Source organism: Antechinus flavipes, chromosome 1, assembly GCF_016432865.1.
Source record: "Antechinus flavipes isolate AdamAnt ecotype Samford, QLD, Australia chromosome 1, AdamAnt_v2, whole genome shotgun sequence".
In the NCBI taxonomy this organism is placed as follows: Eukaryota; Metazoa; Chordata; class Mammalia; order Dasyuromorphia; family Dasyuridae; genus Antechinus; species Antechinus flavipes.
The window spans coordinates 73,789,377-73,810,516 of NC_067398.1; the positions used below are offsets into that span (position 1 = coordinate 73,789,377).

General features: G+C 34.0%; 1 protein-coding gene across 1 annotated transcript in view; it reads right to left on the reverse strand.

Annotated features, from left to right (window-relative positions):
• ABCA13 (ATP binding cassette subfamily A member 13) overlaps positions 1–21,140 on the reverse strand; it is a 551,934-nt gene that overhangs the window by 54,637 nt on the left and 476,157 nt on the right. The window contains exon 56 of the mRNA XM_051984384.1: positions 14,543–14,693. Coding sequence (XP_051840344.1) covers positions 14,543–14,693 — 151 coding nt within the window. The remainder of the gene's footprint in view (positions 1–14,542; positions 14,694–21,140) is intronic.

A 21,140-nucleotide genomic window follows, 5' to 3' on the forward strand; every position in this document is an offset into this window, starting at 1 on the left:
CTTTATTTATATGAATAGCTTTGGAGCATATATTTAATTATCATTGGATATACTAATACATATATGTATTATTGTATTATTAAAGAAATGTCTGATTTATTATTGAAAGTTTTATTTACATTTAATTGAAAACTGTTCATTGATTTTCAGTGGTCATAGTTTAATGTTCATATAACATAGTCATTCATTCACAACTTAATAAAAAATATGGGAAACATTGTTAAGGACATGACTTCAATGCCAAACTTTTCAGTGAATCTTGCCATGAATCAAGGCTGAGTAGAATAGATTTGTAATGTACTTATGTGTTGACATTCTATTTCTATCCAGTAGAATATAAGCTACTTTAGGCCAAGAATTGTTTTGTCTTTGCAATCATAAGATCTAACACATGACCTGGCATATAACAAGCACTTAATAAATGAATGAGTTGATTCAATGAAGTAAGTAACTAGTACTATATGATTCTGTTGCTATTTTAAATTGTTAATTGGTGTATTACCCTATAATGAAGCAGAGAGAGGGACCTTATTGTGCCCTTTCCTGCTGCAACATATACTATATTTAAACTAGCCTAGTTTTCTGTGTAAAATTAGTAGTCACATCTATTCTTCTCTAAGGATTATTCCTACTCCAGTGAGCCTATAAGAAAACTAGAGATAAAGTTAACCTGTTTATCTGTGAGCAGAACTCAAATAACTCATTTTTAACTTGTTTAGCTGGTACTCGGTTCCTTAGATTCAATTTGGGATTTTCTGGAATATATTTCTTCAAATGTGAAAATAAGACTATTACTCTCTACTTCAAATAGAAAGTTATACTTATTTTGTATTATTTCCTTCTCAAACCAACAGAGACTGTGATCATTGTACTCTCTTTGCTAAATCAGTGAAAAGAAAAGAACAACAATTTCCTTAGGATTCATACTGATATTCGAAAGCCATTCCATGAAAGTATTCTTAAATACAATATCTCATACAACTCTGAAATCAGAGTCCCTAGGTTTAAATTCCGATTGTTACTAATTGTAGAATATTGAATACTTACTATAAAAAACCATCCACAAAGGAGACACAATGTAAACCAAGATTTGCAAGTCATCGAACCATATACTTTCTTTACTAAAACTTGATTATAATAGGTAATTATATAAACCTTGCCCTTTTTGTTCCCAAGGAACTTTTGCTTTCTCTCATCATGATACTTCTGAAAATTTCAAAAGATACAGATGCTTGGCCATAGGCACTCAGCATGTCACTTGTAATCCCAGTGTTAAAAACCTTTACAGGGCTTTCTCCTGTTGCTCTCCAGTTGAGTTATTGCTCTCCAAGCTCTCTGTTGAGAAAATCTTATCTTTTACTGCAGCAAACTTGTCTCAGAGACCTTGCTTCTACTTCTCCCCAGGATAGCAGAGGATTTTTTGAAGAAAATGACATTATGGATATAACTGCCTATAATGATAATAGTCTCCTTTTGATTAGTTTTTTTTTTTTTTAAGCAACCTTCCTTCAGATTCATACTGCTATTCAAAATCTATTTATTTGTCATTTCCCTTTTCCCAACTGGAATCCTTTTTTATTGTTTTTTTTAGGATGGTTCCTTTAGGAGAGGGTAGGGACACCTGGCCTACCAGCCTATAAGGTCCAAAAAGATCATTTATTAAGGGAACTGCAAGTGATGATGAGCTGAAAGCTAGGTACAATAATCTCCTACTGTTTGTGTTCTATAAGTTGATAATTTTGTATGGCCCATGAATAATGTTATAAATATCCAATGACCCTTGGCAGGAAAAAGGTTCCTAAACCCTGCTTTAGACCTTCTCTTTCCCCTTTTAAATCTTGGTATAGATTTTATCTGTTAATTTCATCAATAATAGCTAACTTTATTTTAAAAATTTGAATCATATGCTTTATCGTCCTCCTCATTATGTAATTAAATAAGTAAACAAGTATCCTAGAGTTGGTTATTTATACCAAGTATACCTATGATATAAATGAGTAGAAATTATTAGACAGGCGAATCATAGGCAATATTACAGATTTCAGAAGGAAATAAACGTGATTATCTTCAGAAAGTAGCTGGTCATATTCCCCCATTTGCAGAAACAACTGAGCATATAAGGAAGAATCTCTTTCAATGATTTTTTCAGGGAATCCCAAGTTAAGGAAAGGTGCCAATCAAGTAACTAAAAATTGATGTTCTGCTCATGAATAAGGCATAGCTGTATTAGATTTCTTTAGAACTCTGAGAACACTCTTTTCAGAATCCGACAAATTGAAGAAGCTTTAACAAAAAATCCCACTTTGCAACATTTTCTGACTAATGGTTTTCTGTCATAGATAATGAAAAAACATTCTGCCTGAGAAGCTGCTGCTTAGGGATATCACCAAATTGTGATGAAAGGAAGGGAACCCTGTGATTATTAGATATTCTTATCTTAAGAAGACCACAGTAATTGTAACAATAAGAGGCAAAAGGACAAGAAATTCAGTGGTAAAAGCATTATTGAATAGAAATAATTGATGGAAAATGGTGCCATAGGACCTTCTGCAATTCTGTAAAAGATCCATGGTCATGTCAATGGGAGTAGTTGCTCCACCCATTCAGTCACAGTTTCTCCATTCTTTAGTAGTCAGAGTGACTGGACTAAAATTTTCATCATTATTTGCATAATTTAGGGATAATCTCCAGAACTAACGAGGCCTATCATCTGACAGGGGAATTTAAAATCTATACCTGGGCCTATAGCTGGAAGGATCTGTCAGATTTATGCTCTCTTATCAAAGCCTTTGAGAACCTAAGAAAACTTTTACACTGTAATAAGTTAATTGAAGAATACCTTAATGGAAGAAGGAAGGAATATTTAATATACATTTCTTGATCTCATATAAATTGAATACAGGAACTCTATAATATTAACCACTGTTTATGCTGTTTTATATATTTCCTATCAAAGAAATTTCTAGGAAGCATATTATAAACAGAATGCCCCATAAGCAGTTGTGATACCTTGCTGAAATCCCTGCAGAGGTGCCACTGTGAGTTTTTGGTTACCAATCAGTATTAGCTTCACATGTAGTCAAAACCATGAATGTGCCTTACAATTAAGTTATGGGACTTCCGGTTAAGATGGCGGAGAGGAGGCTCACAGTTGCATAAGCTCCGCACTTTCTCTCACTATCCACTTCATTACAAGCCTCTGAATCAATGCTTGACTGAAAAAAACCCACAAATAGTTACCAAGAGAAGCCATCCTTGAGATCCGCCAAGAAAGGTCTGTCTTTACTGGAGGGCTGGGGCGGTTTTAGATCGGGCGCAGGCGGCGGGCAGCAGCAGTGAGAGCACGGGAGCAGACTGCAGAGGGGGTGGGGAGTGATCGCAGCCGTCTCTGCGGGGAGAGCTTCGCTACAGGTTTGGAACCTGCAGCAAGTCAGCAGCCCAGCAGAGAAGCTAAAAACACCGGGGCTGAAGAATACAACCCCAAACAGCTGGAGTCTCTCAGGACCTGGCCGCCCCCCCCTTCCCCCCCTCAGTGACTCAGCACGCTTTGGGATCTCAGAGCGCAGGCGCAGCACAGTCCTGCTAGTGCCTCACTGCTGCCCCCTGCAGTCTGTAGAGGAGGCTCGATAACACACCCAGCCCCCCCCCCCAAAGAAAGACTCCAGTTTTTTCTGTTTTTCTTTGGTAGTTTGTCTCTGATTAATAGACAGAATGAGCAAGAAGCTGAAGAGGACTTTAACCCTTGACAGCTTCTACACAGATAGAGAGCAGACTCTAAATCCTGAGGAGACTAAAAACAGGCAGTCCCCAGGTGAATCCCCAAAAGAGGAGATCATCTGTTCCTCAGCACAGATGAACCTCATAGAAGTGATTAAAAAGGCTCTCACAAGGGAGCTAGAAGAAAAATGGGGAAAGCAGAGTGAGGCTTGGCATAAGGAGAGAGAAGCTTGGAAAAGGAGAGGGAGGCTTGGCAAAAGAGCCTGGAGAAAGTTAAAGAGAGAGTGGATAAAGAAGTAAAATCCTTGAAAAATAGGATTAGTGAACTGGAAACAGAAAACAGCTCTCTAAAAAACAAAATTGGCAAAATGGAAAAAAATTCCACAGAACAAAAGAACTCAATTGGACAATTAGAGAAAGATTTTAAAAAAGTGAGTGAAGAGAATACTTCACTGAAAATCAGAATTGAACAAGTGGAATTGAATGACTCGAGGAGACAAGAAGAATCAGTCAAGCAAATCCAAAAAAATCAAACAATGGAGAAAAATGTGAAATACCTTCTGGGGAAGACAACAGACCTGGAAAACAGATCCAGGAGAGACAATCTGAGAATCATTGGACTCCCAGAAAAACATGATGAAAAAAAGAGCCTGGACACTGTCTTCCAGGAAATTATCAAAGAGAACTGCCCAGAAGTCATAGGAACAGAGGAAAAAATAAACATTGAAAGGATTCATCGATCACCCACTGAAAGGGATCCTAAAATCAAAACACCAAGGAATATAGTGGCCAAATGCCAGAACCCTCAGATGAAAGAAAAAATATTGCAAGCGGCTAGAAAAACCCAATTCAAGTATCAAGGAGCCACAATAAGGATCACCCAGGATCTGGCAGCATCCACATTAAAAGATCGAAGGGCCTGGAATATGATATTCCGAAAGGCTAAGGAACTTGGTATGCAACCAAAAATAACTTACCCAGCGAGAATGAGCATCTTTTTCCAGGGAAGAAGATGGACATTCAACGAAGTAAGCGAATTTCATCTATTTCTGATGAAAAAACCAGAACTTAACAAAAAGTTTGATCTACAAATATAGAACTCAAGAGAAATCTAAAAAGGTAAAGATTAATCTTGGGAACTATATTTTGACTATATAGATGTATAAAGAATACATGTATACCTTGTTCTAGAAATTGATGTGGAAAGGACATTGTACCAGAAAAAGGGTAAAGTGGGGGTAGTACATCTCATGAAGAGGCATAGGAAACCTATTATATCTGAGAGAAAGAATGGAGGGGGATGAATATAGTGGGTATCTTACTGCCTTCAGAATTGGCTGTAAGTGAAAAATCTTAAGACATATTCAATCTATGGTGAAACTTCTCCCATCTCATTGAAAAGTGAGAAGGGAAAAGTGGAAAGGGAAGGAATAAGCTAAGCGGAAGGGAATACGGGAACTGGGAGGGAAAGGGGTAAGATAGGGGGAGGAACTCTAAGGCGGGGGGAGGGACACTAAAAAGGGAGGGCTGTGAGAAGCAAGGGGTGCTCACAAGCTTAATACTTGGAAGGGGGGAAAGGGGAAAGAAGGGAGGAAAGCATAAACCGGGGTTAACAAGATGGCAAGTAATACAGAATTGGTCATTCTAACCATAAACGTGAACGGGGTAAACTCCCCCATAAAGAGGAAGCGGTTAGCAGAATGGATTAAAAGCCAGAATCCTACAATATGTTGTTTACAGGAAACACACCTGAAGCGGGGAGATACATGCAGGTTAAAGGTAAAAGGTTGGAGCAAAATCTACTATGCTTCAGGTGAAGTCAAAAAAGCAGGGGTAGCCATCCTGATCTCAGATCAAGCTAAAGCAAAAATCGACCTAATTAAAAGAGATAAGGAAGGGCACTATATCTTGCTAAAGGGTAGCATGGATAATGAAGCACTATCTATATTAAACATATATGCACCAAGTGGGGTAGCATCTAAATTCTTAAAAGAGAAACTAAGAGAGCTGCAAGAAGAAATAGACAGTAAAACTATAATAGTGGGAGATCTTAACCTTGCACTCTCAGAATTAGATAAATCAAACCACAAAATAAATAAGAAAGAAGTCAAAGAGGTAAATAGAATACTAGAAAAGTTAGATATGATAGATCTCTGGAGAAAATGTAATGGAGACAGAAAGGAATACACTTTCTTTTCAGCAGTTCATGGAACCTATACAAAAATTGACCATATATTAGGACATAAAAACCTCAAACTCAAATGTAGTAAGGCAGAAATAGTAAATGCATCCTTTTCAGACCACGATGCAATGAAAATTACATTCAACAAAAAAGCAGGGGGAAGTAGACCAAAAAATAATTGGAAACTAAATAATCTCATACTAAAGAATGATTGGGTGAAACAGCAAATCATAGACATAATTAATAACTTCACCCAAGAAAACGATAATAATGAGACATCATACCAAAATGTATGGGATGCAGCCAAAGCGGTAATAAGGGGAAATTTCATATCTCTAGAGGCTTATTTGTATAAAATAGAGAAAGAGAAGGTCAATGAATTGGGCTTGCAACTAAAAATGCTAGAAAAGGAACAAATTAAAAACCCCCAGTCAAACACTAAACTTGAAATTCTAAAAATAAAAGGAGAGATCAATAAAATTGAAAGTAAAAAAGCTATTGAATTGATTAATAAAACTAAGAGTTGGTTCTATGAAAAAACCAACAAAATAGACAAACCCTTAGTAAATCTGATTAAAAAAAGGAAAGAGGAAAATCAAATTGTTAGTCTTAAAAATGAAAAGGGAGAACTCACCACTAACGAAGAGGAAATTAGAGCAATAATTAGGAGTTATTTTGCCCAACTTTATGCCAATAAATTCGACAACTCAAATGAAATAGAAAAATACCTCCAAAAATACAGCTTGCCCAAACTAACAGAGGAAGAAGTAAATATCCTAAACAGTCCCATCTCAGAAAAAGAAATAGAACAAACTATCAATCAACTCCCTAAGAAAAAATCCCCAGGACCAGATGGATTTACATGTGAATTCTACCAAACATTTAAAGAACAATTAACTCCAATGTTATATAAACTATTTGAAAAAATAGGGATTGAAGGAGTCCTACCAAACTCCTTTTATGACACAGATATGGTACTGATACCTAAACCAGGTAGGCTGAAAACAGAGAAAGAAAATTATAGACCAATCTCCCTAATGAATATTGATGCTAAAATCTTAAATAAAATATTAGCAAAAAGATTACAGAAAATTGTCACCAGGATAATACACTATGACCAAGTAGGATTTATACCAGGAATGCAGGGCTGGTTCAATATTAGGAAAACTATTAGCATAATTGACTATATCAATAACCAAACAAACAAAAACCACATGATCATCTCAATAGATGCAGAAAAAGCATTTGATAAAATCCAACATCCATTCCTAATAAAAACACTTGAGAGCATAGGAATAAATGGACTTTTCCTTAAAATAGTCAGGAGCATATATTTAAAACCATCAGTAAGCATCATATGCAATGGGGAAAAACTGGAACCTTTCCCAGTAAGATCTGGAGTGAAGCAAGGTTGTCCACTATCACCATTATTATTTAATATCGTATTAGAAACACTAGCCTCGGCAATAAGAGTCGAGAAAGATATAAAAGGAATTAGAGTAGGCAATGAGGAAACCAAACTATCACTCTTTGCAGATGATATGATGGTATACCTAGAGAACCCCAGAGATTCTACCAAAAAGCTATTGGAAATAATTCATAATTTTAGCAAAGTAGCTGGCTACAAAATAAATCCCCATAAATCCTCAGCATTTTTATACATCATCAACAAAACCCAACAGCAAGAGATACAAAGAGAAATTCCATTCAGAATAACTGTTGATACCATAAAATATTTGGGAATCTATCTACCAAAGGAAAGTCAGGAATTATATGAGCAAAATTATAAAAAAGTCTCCACACAAATAAAGTCAGACTTAAATAATTGGAAAAATATTAAGTGCTCTTGGATCGGCCGAGCGAACATAATAAAGATGACAATACTCCCTAAACTAATCTATTTATTTAGTGCTATACCAATCAGACTTCCAAGAAAATATTTTATTGATCTAGAAAAAATAACAACAAAATTCATATGGAACAATAAAAAGTCGAGAATCTCAAGGGAATTAATGAAAAAAAAAATCAAATGAAGGTGGCCTAGCTGTACCTGATCTAAAATTATATTATAAAGCAGCAGTCACCAAAACCATTTGGTATTGGCTAAGAAATAGATTAGTGGATCAGTGGAAAAGGCTAGGCTCACAAGACAGAATAGTCAATTATAGCAATCTAGTGTTTGACAAACCCAAAGCCCCTAACTTCTGGGAAAAGAATTCATTATTTGATAAAAACTGCTGGGATAATTGGAAATTAGTATGGCAAAAATTAGGCATGGACCCACACTTAACACCATATACCAAGATAAGATCAAAATGGGTCTATGACCTAGGCATAAAGAACAAGACTATAAATAAATTAGAGGAACATAGAATAGTTTATCTCTCAGACTTGTGGAGGAGAAAGAAATTTGTGACCAAAGATGAACTAGAGACCATTACTGATCACAGAATAGAAAATTTCGATTACATCAAATTAAAAAGCTTTTGTACAAATAAAACTAATGCAAACAAGATTAGAAGGGAAGCAACAAACTGGGAAAACATTTTCACAGTTAAAGGTTCTGATAAAGGCCTCATTTCCAAAATATATAGAGAACTGACTCAAATTTATAAGAAATCAAGCCATTCTCCAATTGATAAATGGTCAAAGGATATGAACAGACAATTTTCAGAGGATGAGATTGAAACTATTACCACTCATATGAAAGAGTGTTCCAAATCATTATTGATCAGAGAAATGCAAATTAAGACAACTCTGAGATACCACTACACACCTGTCAGATTGGCTAAGATGACAGGAAAAAATAATGATGAATGTTGGAGGGGATGCGGGAAAACTGGGACACTAATGCATTGTTGGTGGAGTTGTGAACGAATCCAACCATTCTGGAGAGCAATCTGGAATTATGCCCAAAAAATTATCAAATTGTGCATACCCTTTGATCCAGCAGTGTTTCTATTGGGCTTATATCCCAAAGAAATACTAAAGAAGGGAAAGGGACCTGTATGTGCCAAAATGTTTGTAGCAGCCCTGTTTGTAGTGGCTAGAAACTGGAAAATGAATGGATGCCCATCAATTGGAGAATGGCTGGGTAAATTGTGGTATATGAATGTTATGGAATATTATTGTTCTGTAAGAAATGACCAGCAGGATGAATACAGAGAGGACTGGCGAGACTTACATGAACTGATGCTAAGTGAAATGAGCAGAACCAGGAGATCATTATACACTTCGACAACGATATTGTATGAGGACATATTTTGATGGAAGTGGATTTCTTTGACAAAGAGACCTGAGTTTCAATTGATAAATGACGGACAAAAGCAGCTACACCCAAAGAAAGAACACTGGGAAACGAATGTGAACTATCTGCATTTTTGTTTTTCTTCCCGGGTTATTTATACCTTCTGAATCCAATTCTCCCTATGCAACAAGAGAACTGTTCGGTTCTGCAAACATATATTGTATCTAGGATATACTGCAACATATCCAACATATAAAGGACTGCTTGCCATCTAGGGGAGGGGGTGGAGGGAGGGAGGGAAAAAAAATCGGAACAGAAACGAGTGTCAATATAAAGTAATTATTAAATAAAAATTAAAATAAAAAAAAAAGTTATGTAGGGATGCTCCTCACAAGTTTAGTATTGTGATATTTTTGATAACTATCACAAAGACTTATCTTTTTAAAAACATTCTCACCATCAATTCAATGTATTGTTGCCATAATGCATTACCTGGCCTGAGATCCCTACCATGAAATGCAAAACATAAGATTTGAAAATAAAGATGGAGATGTTGCTTCTTGAATATATAACTATTACCTGGAAAGACAGAACACATTCAAAGTTATTTTGTGCATGAGTGAAAAAGGTAGGGGCAAGGAAAGGAACTACATCTTTTCCTTATCCTATTTACTCATTAGCATTGATCTGCTATTAAATTAATCAGTTATTACCACCTTATCAAGCAAGAAGTCTTTAAAATAGTGGAAGGAAAGAAAAACCTGGAGGACAATTTTAATCTATTTTATGTTTTATCTTAAAATCAATACAAGTGCCAAAAGTGAATTTTTAAATTGGTGAATTAGTTCAATATTCAATGTATGCCAGTTTTCTCTTTCTCTTCTTTTAAGTCTCACCTTCTTCTCCTTTTCTTGGCATTGAATTTTTTATTATCCAGGAATACTACATGATAATATATAGACACTCATTAAATATTTGTTCTCTGCTGTGCTTTTTAATCTTGAAATTCCCAGTGCCATCTAGTTATTGAAGCAACACATTGTGCTAAATAATTTCTCAAATTTTCCTGAAATATTTTAATATGTAATTCTCCATTATTTCCCCAACAAAAACTCTAATTTTTATTATATTTGACTTTGTTCGTGTCATATTCTTTCCATTGAAATGATATCCTGATTATAGTGATCATTTCATTTATATTTTTGAATCTCCAATGTCTAACAAAGTACCTTGAACATTATAAATGCCACATAATTTTTATTGCATTGAGTTGGTCTAAATCAGCTCCACAGAATATGAACATCTTTTAGATCAAAATAATCAGTGGAAAAAGCTGTGGTTAAATAACTGATCTAATTTCATCGTTTATTTTTTTCTTTCTTCCTTTCTTCTTTTCTTTCTTCTGCTCTTTCTTTCTTCCTTCTTTTCTATTCCACCTTCTTTTTTATCCTTTTTCCTTCCTTTGTTTTTCTTCCTTCCTTTCCGTCTCTCTGTTTCTATCTCTATGTCCCCCAATTTTCCTTTTGCCTTTTAAATCAGTGCAGATTCCCCTTCTCATTTACCACATGCTTCTCATTCAAAGTGAAAGAAAAGATGAAAATCAGGACAAAGTATCTTGATCTACAAATAAAATTGAAACACACAGGTGAAGAAAAATCTAATGGGAACAAATGTAAAGTGGTTATTCGTGCCAAGTAGTACATCATTTAACAAACATTTTTCAATGGGCATTGTAAATAAAACAATTTGGACCCGTCTCTATTCTAAAAAGGCAAAAAATGACACATCATCTGACCATCCTCCAAAGTAAAACACTTCTGTAAGAGAGTGTCCTTCTTTTCAGTTACATGTCTACAATTATTTTGGGGGATTTCATCAGACCTCAGAGAACAGCTTTGTCCACTAAATGACCCTTCCATTCTCTACTACTAATCACATTCTGATTGATGAATTATCTTCAATCTGAGTAGGTATATTTTCCAGACTCTGCTAGAAGCTTTGCTGTCGACAGTGAAAAACAAACAACCTGGTTACATCATACTGTCAAGGTTAATGTTTCAGGAAATGACTAGGCATTGATTAAAGAGTAGCACACCAGATGGTCAAGAAGGAGAAAAAAATGGCAAATATCAGGATAGCTACCTGAGTTTCATATGTCTCTTTCCAGGAGATCCTAAGGAAGTGATTGTGAAGATTACCTTTTCTTAACATCTGCCCCATCAATTCAATTAATCAAGAATATAAGTGCTTCCTATATGCCAGGAATTGTGCTTGATGGTAAACTTTGAAAACTCAGAATGTCCAAAAGGTGAAGAATATGCAGCAATATATATGCATATATATGTATATGTGTGTATATATATATGTATATATATATATATGATGTATGTATGTGTATATATATATGCATATATGTGTGGGGATAGGTAAATGCATGTATGTATGTATGTATATATATATATTTGTACATTTTATATTCTCTTTGAGTCTGGCAAAATAAGGAAAGAAAACTAAAGAAAAATAACTTGAAGCCAAGATGAAGCATCTTCGAGATAGAAGAAACTTGGGAATGATTTTTTTTTAAATAGCAGAAAAAAATCTTCTCTTGTCTCCAGTTCTCCAGCTTTCAAGTTGTCTCCTCTCACTCTCATTAGTCCCCACACATCATTCAAAAAGTATCATCTGCTCTCTTCTCAATCTTTCTCTTATAATTCTACCTCCTCATCCTCTATCAACCTCAAAGATTACCTATTACCCTAAAGGCCTATCACTATTTCATTCACTTAATAACCAATTTTCTTCTACTTCCTTATTCCTACTGAGGGTACTACCATTCTTCCAGAAACTCAAGTTTAAAACCTTGAAATCATCCCAAAATCTTCCCTCTTTACCCTCTCCATTATATACAACCAGCTGCCAAGTCCTATGATTTCTATCTATACAACATCCCTCACATCTATTTCTCTCCACTCCAATGGCTATCATCTTAGTTCAGATCTTCATTATTTCTTGCATGAATTATTGCAGTAACTTTCATAGTCAGGAGTCAACCTATTGCTCTCCAAACTAATTTCACTTTATTTCCCTCCATAGATTCTACATTACATCTAAACCAGCAACCAAATATTCCAAACAAATCTACTAAAATGTATACTACATAGTTTCAATAGGTTCATCAATACTGTACCATTTTGCCTCTGCTGAACTTCATTTAAGTCATCAGTGAGATGAGTATATAGAATTAATTGATCTCTCAGGTCTCTTGCAATTCTAATATTCTATGATTTTATCACTTTAATTTTATTTAATATTATTTTATAGAGTGCTAATTCCTGCTATTTAATGACATGAAAAATTATATGAATAGATAGATAGGAATAATGCTTGAAAAAAATTCACTTGCTGTTTTATGAGCTCTGGATGAAGCTAGTTTCTAGTTACTGTTCAATAAAAATTTTATTAGGTGTATTATACTATAAGGATGTGCTATTAGGTGATTTACCAGAATTGTCATTTAGTAGTGATGACAGAAAATAATCACCAAGGCTTAATGCAATAACAATTATCTCCTAAACATTTTTCTTACAACAAAAGGACATGTTCATTGTATTTGCAGAACATCTGACTTCCTTAATCAAAAGCTAATGAGAAGGGCTGACAATAATAAACACCTAATGAAAGACTTTCCAGAAGATTAGCCCTGAATATTAAGCAGATTTTAGAGTGGGAGGTAATATTGCCTGTATGGGGATGAACAGTTGTCCTTGCTTTATTATGGTAGGCAATAAGAATTGTGATGTTTTTATCCAAAGACCAAATCTTTCCTGGTTTTATTTCAAGGTGGATTTTTTGGTTTGGTTTTTACTGTGAATAAGCAATACAGCCTGAACCCCTCCCTTCAAAAAATAAAAACTTAGGAATTCATTATCCTGGTCAAAACCCAGAAGAATCTTGGTATATTTGATGCCTGTGTGGCTGAAAATGTTTCTCCATATTTTAATTGGGAATTATCTATATATATATCATGCTACACTAAGCCTTTCCCAGAAGTCTAAGAGACATTAACCACTGGAGTGATAGAAGAGATCAAAATGAGTTTTAAACAACTGTCATTCCAGGATTTCCTCTTAAAACTTTTTTTGACTCGTCAGTCAAGCCTGTCTATTCTGTTCTACTCTAGTGAGCACTGGTGAACACACAGAATATGGGGATGGGCAGTTCCTTCTCACTCCTGCCCACCTATAGTATCTTTCTCTGACATTGAGTGATGTGCAGTCCAAAAAAACTTCTCTTTCATCATTCCCCTGAGGCTACAGAGAAAGGAAGAGAGTCAAGAAGCTGTCACTCCAAACACCAGGATGTTATATCAACAATTTCACCTCCATCCCCATCCTTGTCTTTAGTATTCAACTAGACTCTTGCCTTTCATAACTAAACCATGGAATAATAGAGTCAAAAGAAAACCTAGAGATCATCTATTCAATATCCCTCATTTTGTAAGAAGGGAAACTGAGGTCTAGAAAGAGGAATGACTTGCCCAACATTACACAAGTAAATAAGTGGCAAAACCAGGACTTCGATACCACAATATATATTACTATTATACACCACTATAATCCCCCAATATTTTGTCATTTTTACATAGATATGTATGAGTGTGTGGCTGTTAGGGTTCTTACAAGGTATTAAGACAATGGAATTGATAGAGACAATAATTATCTACTTTAGCATGGTTCACTATGATTGATCTGATCTTACAAGGAGATGTTATGGGACAGAACTTGAAACAAGGTACTGAGTGGAATTGAGGAGACAATGGTTAAATCTAGTTTAGCATTGATTTAATCCTACAACAAATAATGATTTCCTAGTGATATAATGATTGGTGTATACTCAGTGTGGGACATATAAGGAGGAGGTCTCAGGGCCAGAAAGGACAAGCCTAGAAGTTCGTGGAGGAGGAAACAGATTCATTCCATCTTCCACCTTTGTGGTGGCTAGAAGCTGAAGCTGGTAGAGGCAAAGGACTAGTGGCAGGAGCTCTTGGAACCAAAGAGAGAGATAGGCCTCTAAGAAAGCAATTTGGGCCCAAGGAAAGAGACAAAATTTAGAAAGAGACAATAAAGGAATTGGACTTTAACTCCTGGCTGCATTCGGGGTGATTACACTAAACTGAAACTAAGGCTGCCCCCAGAAGCCCTCCAAGAAACCTGAAAATATTATATTTTAGAGAAGAATCTTACACATGGCCAAACACAGACATGCATTTTTATTATTTTTCAAAGTGAATTTTCATCTTTAGCAGATGGTTTCACCAAGAAAATAAAATTCATTTGTGAATTGTAGAAGGCCCATGATATCTTTATCAAATGTTCTTTTTCTCAAAGGATGCTTACCCTATGGATATCCTGTTTGGGAACTCCACGCAGACTGCAGTAATAATGAAGATGTTCCCAGCCAGTAAGAAATTCATCCAAGGCATCTTTCTGGGGACAGTAACCAATAAGAATGTCCGCAGCACTAGAAGAAGACAGGATCATTTCATCCCTATAAAGAGAAAAAGAAAAATGTGAGAATTGATTTTTAAAAAGACACAATTGAATTCTTCATGTTCAGAATACTGTATTTCTCCTTCAAGGCATTTCTTGGTTTATTCCTGAACAATATTAGAGCTCCATGGGATCCTTAAGATGTTATTATCTAAACTAACCAACTATTTAGTTGAAATTTTAACTTTAAATGACACATACAATGTTTATAGTACTATCATAAGCATTTCCCAAAAATGAAAAAAAAAAATAGAAAACACTGTCTAAATTATCTAAATTAAGCACAGAATGAAGTGTATTAAACAAAACTTGTGCTAAATATGAATAAAGGCATATTGTGCCAGACCCTACTAAGTTCATGAATTACTCTTTAAGCGTTAAAGAAAAAAAAATGTATCAAATTAACGTTTAGTATATCACTACCTTGGGTACAAGTATTAAGGAAAATTGTAGGGATGGGCAATGAAAACTTAATAAAAATTCAAAGTTTACTCATATAAACAAGTATATGTCAGGGACAGAGAAGGATAGAAGGTTACAATAATACTTTTCATTTATATAGTACTTTATGGTTTATAATGGGTTTTCCTTGAAACCACCCAACCTTCTCAGCAATACTTTCATTTTACTCTTTTATAGAACAGGAAACTCTATCTTAGAGATGTCAAATGTTTTAACTAAAACCCAGAGTTAGTAAGTGCACTAGGAAAAAAAAAAAACTTTAAGTAGAGTCCTGGCTACAGATTGTTTATGTTTTCAAAGGACTAGCTATTCGGTAAGACTCATCACTAGCACACTGTCCACTTTGGTTATGGCTTTTTTGACCATAGCAACCCATGAAACAAAAATGCAAATACATTTTTTTAAGTTTTAAGTTGCTTTTCAAAGGATACAAGATACTAAGAATCACAACTTAGCTCTTTGTTCTGTCCACTACTTTACTCGTTCACCACAAATAGATATGGAGTAACTGATTATTATCTATTATTCTTTAAGCTAAAAATAAAACCAGAAAAGAACGTTGAAGCTAAGTAGAATCCTTACTCTTAGGTTTTCCTTTGAGAGGCAAATACAACTAAAATAGTTGATGAAATTCCTTTGATTTTGAAAGTGAGGAATATCATTTATGAAACAATAAACATCATTTGATAGGACATTTGAAAACCTTGTAGAAACTACTCATAATAAATCATGACAAAAATACCACAATTAAAATAATTATAGTTTATGTGTCAATATAGCTCATAGTCATTAAAGAGGTAAATAAGTTATATTAAATTTATGAAGATCGTTGAAAGTAAATGAATGTTACTGTACTTAGATGCTTAGTAACTTTAATGCAAAGGTAGATCAAGGGGACAAAAGAGGAAAAAATATAAGATATGACTCCTGAGTAAGAAAAGAGGGGGCAAAGATTGTATATTATGGAGAACCTACAGTTCTACAGTATATATAAAGAATATTATCTAGAGAAGAAAGTTGGTAGACACAGGGCCTGATATATAGTCCAAAACATCAATCACAATAATTTTTTTTTCTATTTTAGCAGCTAGGAAACAATGTTTTGTTATTGTGGGAATGATCCCTGCATCACATGTCAGTATCATTACAATGCCAATTTCTAAGACTAAAAATAAAGTTAATAAATAATTAAAAGTAGAAAAAAGGCAAATAACAAAACTGGGTTCACCTGACCATTTAAATGAGCTATACATGCCTTTCAATGGAAATGGATAAAGAAATAAATTAGTCTTTATATGACATTTCAATGTTTCCAAATATTTCTCAAATATTAGCTCATTTTATCATCTCAGAGCTTTGAGGTAAACGTTCATTATTATCCCCATGAGACAAAGATTAAATGACTTACTCAGAATTTCATAGCTAGTTAGTCAGGATGTGAATTTAAGTCTTCCCGTTTCAAGGTCTTTATCCAATATATCACCTATTTGCCTTATGGGCATAAATGAAGAATATAAGTATTTCTTAAGGAAGTTTAACATATATATATTTATGTTTCTTTTCTTTCTCCTTTTTTCTTTTTGATTTTATTTTTCTTGTTCAGTATGATAACTGTAGCAATATATACAAAAGAATTGCACATGTTTAACATGTTAGATTACTTGCTTTTAAGGGAAAAGATCTGGGGAAGGGAGGGAGAAAATATTTGAAACAAAGTCTTGCAAAGGTAAATGTTGAAAATATCTTTGCATATATTTTGAAAATAAAAAGGTATTATTTTAAAAATAAGTTTAAGCTGTAAATATTTGTGTATTAAGGAGATCAGAAGAGTCAAGAATCTATATCATATTATTATGCCATAATTTGTTCTTCTTTCAAAGTATAGAAATATGGCAACCAAATTTAGAGTACAAATGTTTTTGTAAAATCTTATGGAGAAGGATGAATGAAAATTATGAACAGTATTTTTCAGAAAAATCAAGATGTATCATATGAACTTAAAAATTTGATGACTCAATTTAGCAAAAATCATCCCGAGGGGATTAAATTATGAAGTTAGAAGGAAGACAATAAACAGATGGAAATTTCTAAAGTTCTATACTGTTGTAACAAACTGTTCACAATCAGGACAGAGGAGCCTATCTTCCCCTTTGGATTCTAATATCAAGGGGGAGCTACGTGACATAGTGGTTAGAGCACCAGCCCTCAAGTCAGGAGGACATGAGTTCAAATCTGTTCTCAGACACAACATAACATTTCCTAGCCGTGTGAGCAAGTCACTTTACCCCCATTGCCTCAGAAAAAAAAAAATTAATGGATTCTAATATCAAAGTTTCAGAAATCCACCATGAAGAAATAGAAATAATCCAGAATAAAAAGGATAGAAGTCATTGTTAATACACACACACACACACACACACACACACACACACACACACATATTATTACACAAATAAGGTGTGCAAAAGAGAAAAAAATTTAAAACACTTAAGAACTTTGAAGAATAAATTCTCAAGATATCTGATGGATGGAAGAGAAGGAGGAAGATCATTTTAGACTTTATGATGATATCAAAAAAGAGGGTTATTATAAGAATATCAATAATTCTGACTCTTGTGACTTTCCTACTCTAATTTTAATGGTATTTTATTTTTTACAATTATACGTAAAACAATTTTACATTAATTTTTTAACATTTTCAATAAAATTTTATTTTCCCAAATGTTTGGAAAGATAGTTTTCAACATTGATTTTCATAAGAGTCTGTGTTCCAAATTTTTCTTTCTCCTTCCTTTACCTCTCTCTCTCCCCAAGACAAGTTATTTGATACAGTTTCAATATGTGAAATTCTTTTGAACATATTTCCATATTTGTCATGTTGTGCAAAAAAAAATCAAACTAAAAAGGAAAAAAATATCATGAGAAAAAAAAACAAGAAAACACACCAAAACGGTGCAAATATTATGCTTTGATCCATATCCAGTCTCCAGAGTTCTCTCTGAATGTTGATGGCATTTTCAATCCCAAGTCTATTGGAATTGTCTTGAATCACTGCATTGCTGAGAAGAACCAAGTCCATCACAGGTGATCATAATTTTTTTGTTCCTATATATAGGATTGTCTTGGTCTTGCTCACTTCATTCAGGATCAGTTCATGTAAGGCTTTCTTGGTTTTTCTGAAATCAGCCTGCTCATCATTTCTTATAGAACGATAATTGTTTCTGATATTTATACACTTATTCTATCATTCCCTAATTGATGAGCACTTACTCTATTTCCAGCTCTTTGCCTCTAGAAAAAGGGCTGCTATAAACATTTTTGTACATGTGGGTCCTTTTCCTCTTTTATGATCTCTTTGGGTTACAGACTCTTTCTAATTATTATGAGAAAAATCTACACAGAGTGCAATGATGTCCTTGATGAACGCATTAGAAGAGCATGAAAATCGTATTTTTACAATCATTTAATTGACTGGTACAGAGAAACCAAAATTCCATTGTTCTTAATACATGTTGAGTACAAAACACTTTTGATTTAGAGTAAAATATTTTCTTAAAGGCTTTCCTCTAAAATAAAGTATTCAATACATTTGCAAAAATCTTACAGAGTCCTTGAAAGGTATAGCAATAGAAATAAATATATTCAATAATCATCCAACTAATTAAAACAAGTGATAGGGAGGGTCTACAACTCAATCCAAACCAAAGCAGGTTTCCCCATATATGGAAAGTGTCTCTGTGTGCTTCTGGATGCAAATGGTTTTATTCTGATTACATCAAGCAAGAACATTACAAAACTTCCTAAATGAAATCCATTAAAACAATCATTCAAATGAGTCTGGCTTAACTATCCACACAAAAACAGCAAAGCTGATGAATGAAAAATTTATATTGTTTATACTCAGCTATGTTATTGGGTAGACAAATTATAGAATTCATTCTTCAGTACACATATTTGGGACTGATGCTGCAAATAAACAATAAACTGAACCTAAAATAAAATGGAAGAAAGAGGGTAACCTGAATTATCTTGTGGAAATATCATAACTCCCTTGATAAAATAATAGAGAGACAATAATAAGTCTCAATGGAGAGAGTACAGATATTGATAAGTCTACAAGATCATTGGAATATTTGAGTCTATATGTACCACTGGGAATACAAAAAAAAAAAAAAAGTCAAAACAGTTTATGACCTCAAAAGCCACACAAATGCCTTTTTAATTTTTATTATTTTTATTTCATTATATTTCCAAATACATGTAAAAATTATTATTTTAAAAAAATTTTTTGAGTTCCAAATTCTCTTTCCCTCCTCTCACAACTCCTTGAGAAAACAAATAATTTGATTGAATCATATATGCAAGGTTATGCAAAATTCTTTCATATTAGCCATGTTTCAAAGGAAATCACAGTTAACATTAAACAATAAAGAAATTTTAAAATAATATGCTTAAATCTGAATTCACTACTCATCAGTTCTTTCTCTGAATATAGATAACATATTATATTATTTTATAATAACATTATTATATCCAAAGGACCCTTTGGAAATGTTAAGATCACTGTCATTAGAACAACTAAGTCTTTCATTGTTGATCATCCCTTATAATATTCCTGTTACTTTGTACATAATTTTTCTGGTTCTTCTCACTTCACTTTACATAAATTCATATAAATCTTTTCAAGTTCTTCTGAAAACATCCTGCTCACAATTTTTTACAATACAATTTTATTCTAACATAATCACATATTACAGCTTATTCAACCATCTCCCAAAGATGGGTATCCTCTCAATTTCCAAATCATTACCAACACAAGAGAGCTACTATAAATATGATTGTACAAATGGATCTTTTTCCATTGTCTTTGATCTCTTTGGAATATAGACATATGGATGGTATTGTTGTGTAAGATGGTATGCATAGTTCCATACCATTTGGTAAATCCAAATGGTTCTCTAGAACGTTTGAACCACTTTGCAATTTAACCAACAGTAAAATTTTACTAAATCTACTTAAGTATTTCAGATATGTGTCATCCTAATCAAGCTGGTAGACTTGAGGTGGTATTTCAGAGTTTTTTTTTTTTAGTTTGCACTTTTATAATAAATAGTGATTTAAAGAATTTTTTCATATGACTCCTTTTTTTGGAAACAATCATCGTTAAGTGATTTGTTGAGTGTCACACAGGTAGTGTCTTAAACCTAATTTGAACTCAGAGCCAGTGCACTGCATAGCTACTTTATCTACCGCATCACCTACCTTCCCCTTCCGGTGACTATTTTTTGAAAGAACATTCACCCTCTTTATCTTTTTAAATTTTAATACACATTGCTTTATGAATCATGGTGGGAGAGAAAAATCAGAACAAAAGGGAAAACCCATGGGAAAGGGGGGAAAAACATAAGAAAGGAGGGAACATAGAATGTGTTGATTTACATTTAATTTGCCTAGTTCTTTTTCCAGATGCAGATGGTATTTTTAGTCCAAAGTAAATTGGGATTTCTTCGGATCACTGCACCACTGAGAGGAATCAAATTTTCATAGCTGATAGTTGCACATTCTTAGTTATTATGTGTAATGTATTCCTGGTTCTGCTCATTTTACCCAGCATCAGTTCATGTAAATCATTCCAGGTCTTTCTAAAATCATCTTGGTCATTATTTTTATAGAACAATGCTATTCCATTATTTTCATATACCACAGCTTATCCAGCCATTTCCCAATCGATGGACATCTATTCCAATTCCAATTCCAATTACAAAAAGAGTGGCTACAAACATTTTTGGCACATGTGGGTCCTTTTTTCCTCCTTTATGATTTTCTTGAGATACAGGTTCACTAGGGGGCTTTTTGGTCAAAGAATATACAGAGTTTCATAGCCTTTTGGACATAGGTCCACATTGCTCTCCAGAATTGCTAGAGCATTTCACAACTTTACCAATAATATAATAGTGCCCCAGTTTTCTCAAATTCTCCCCAA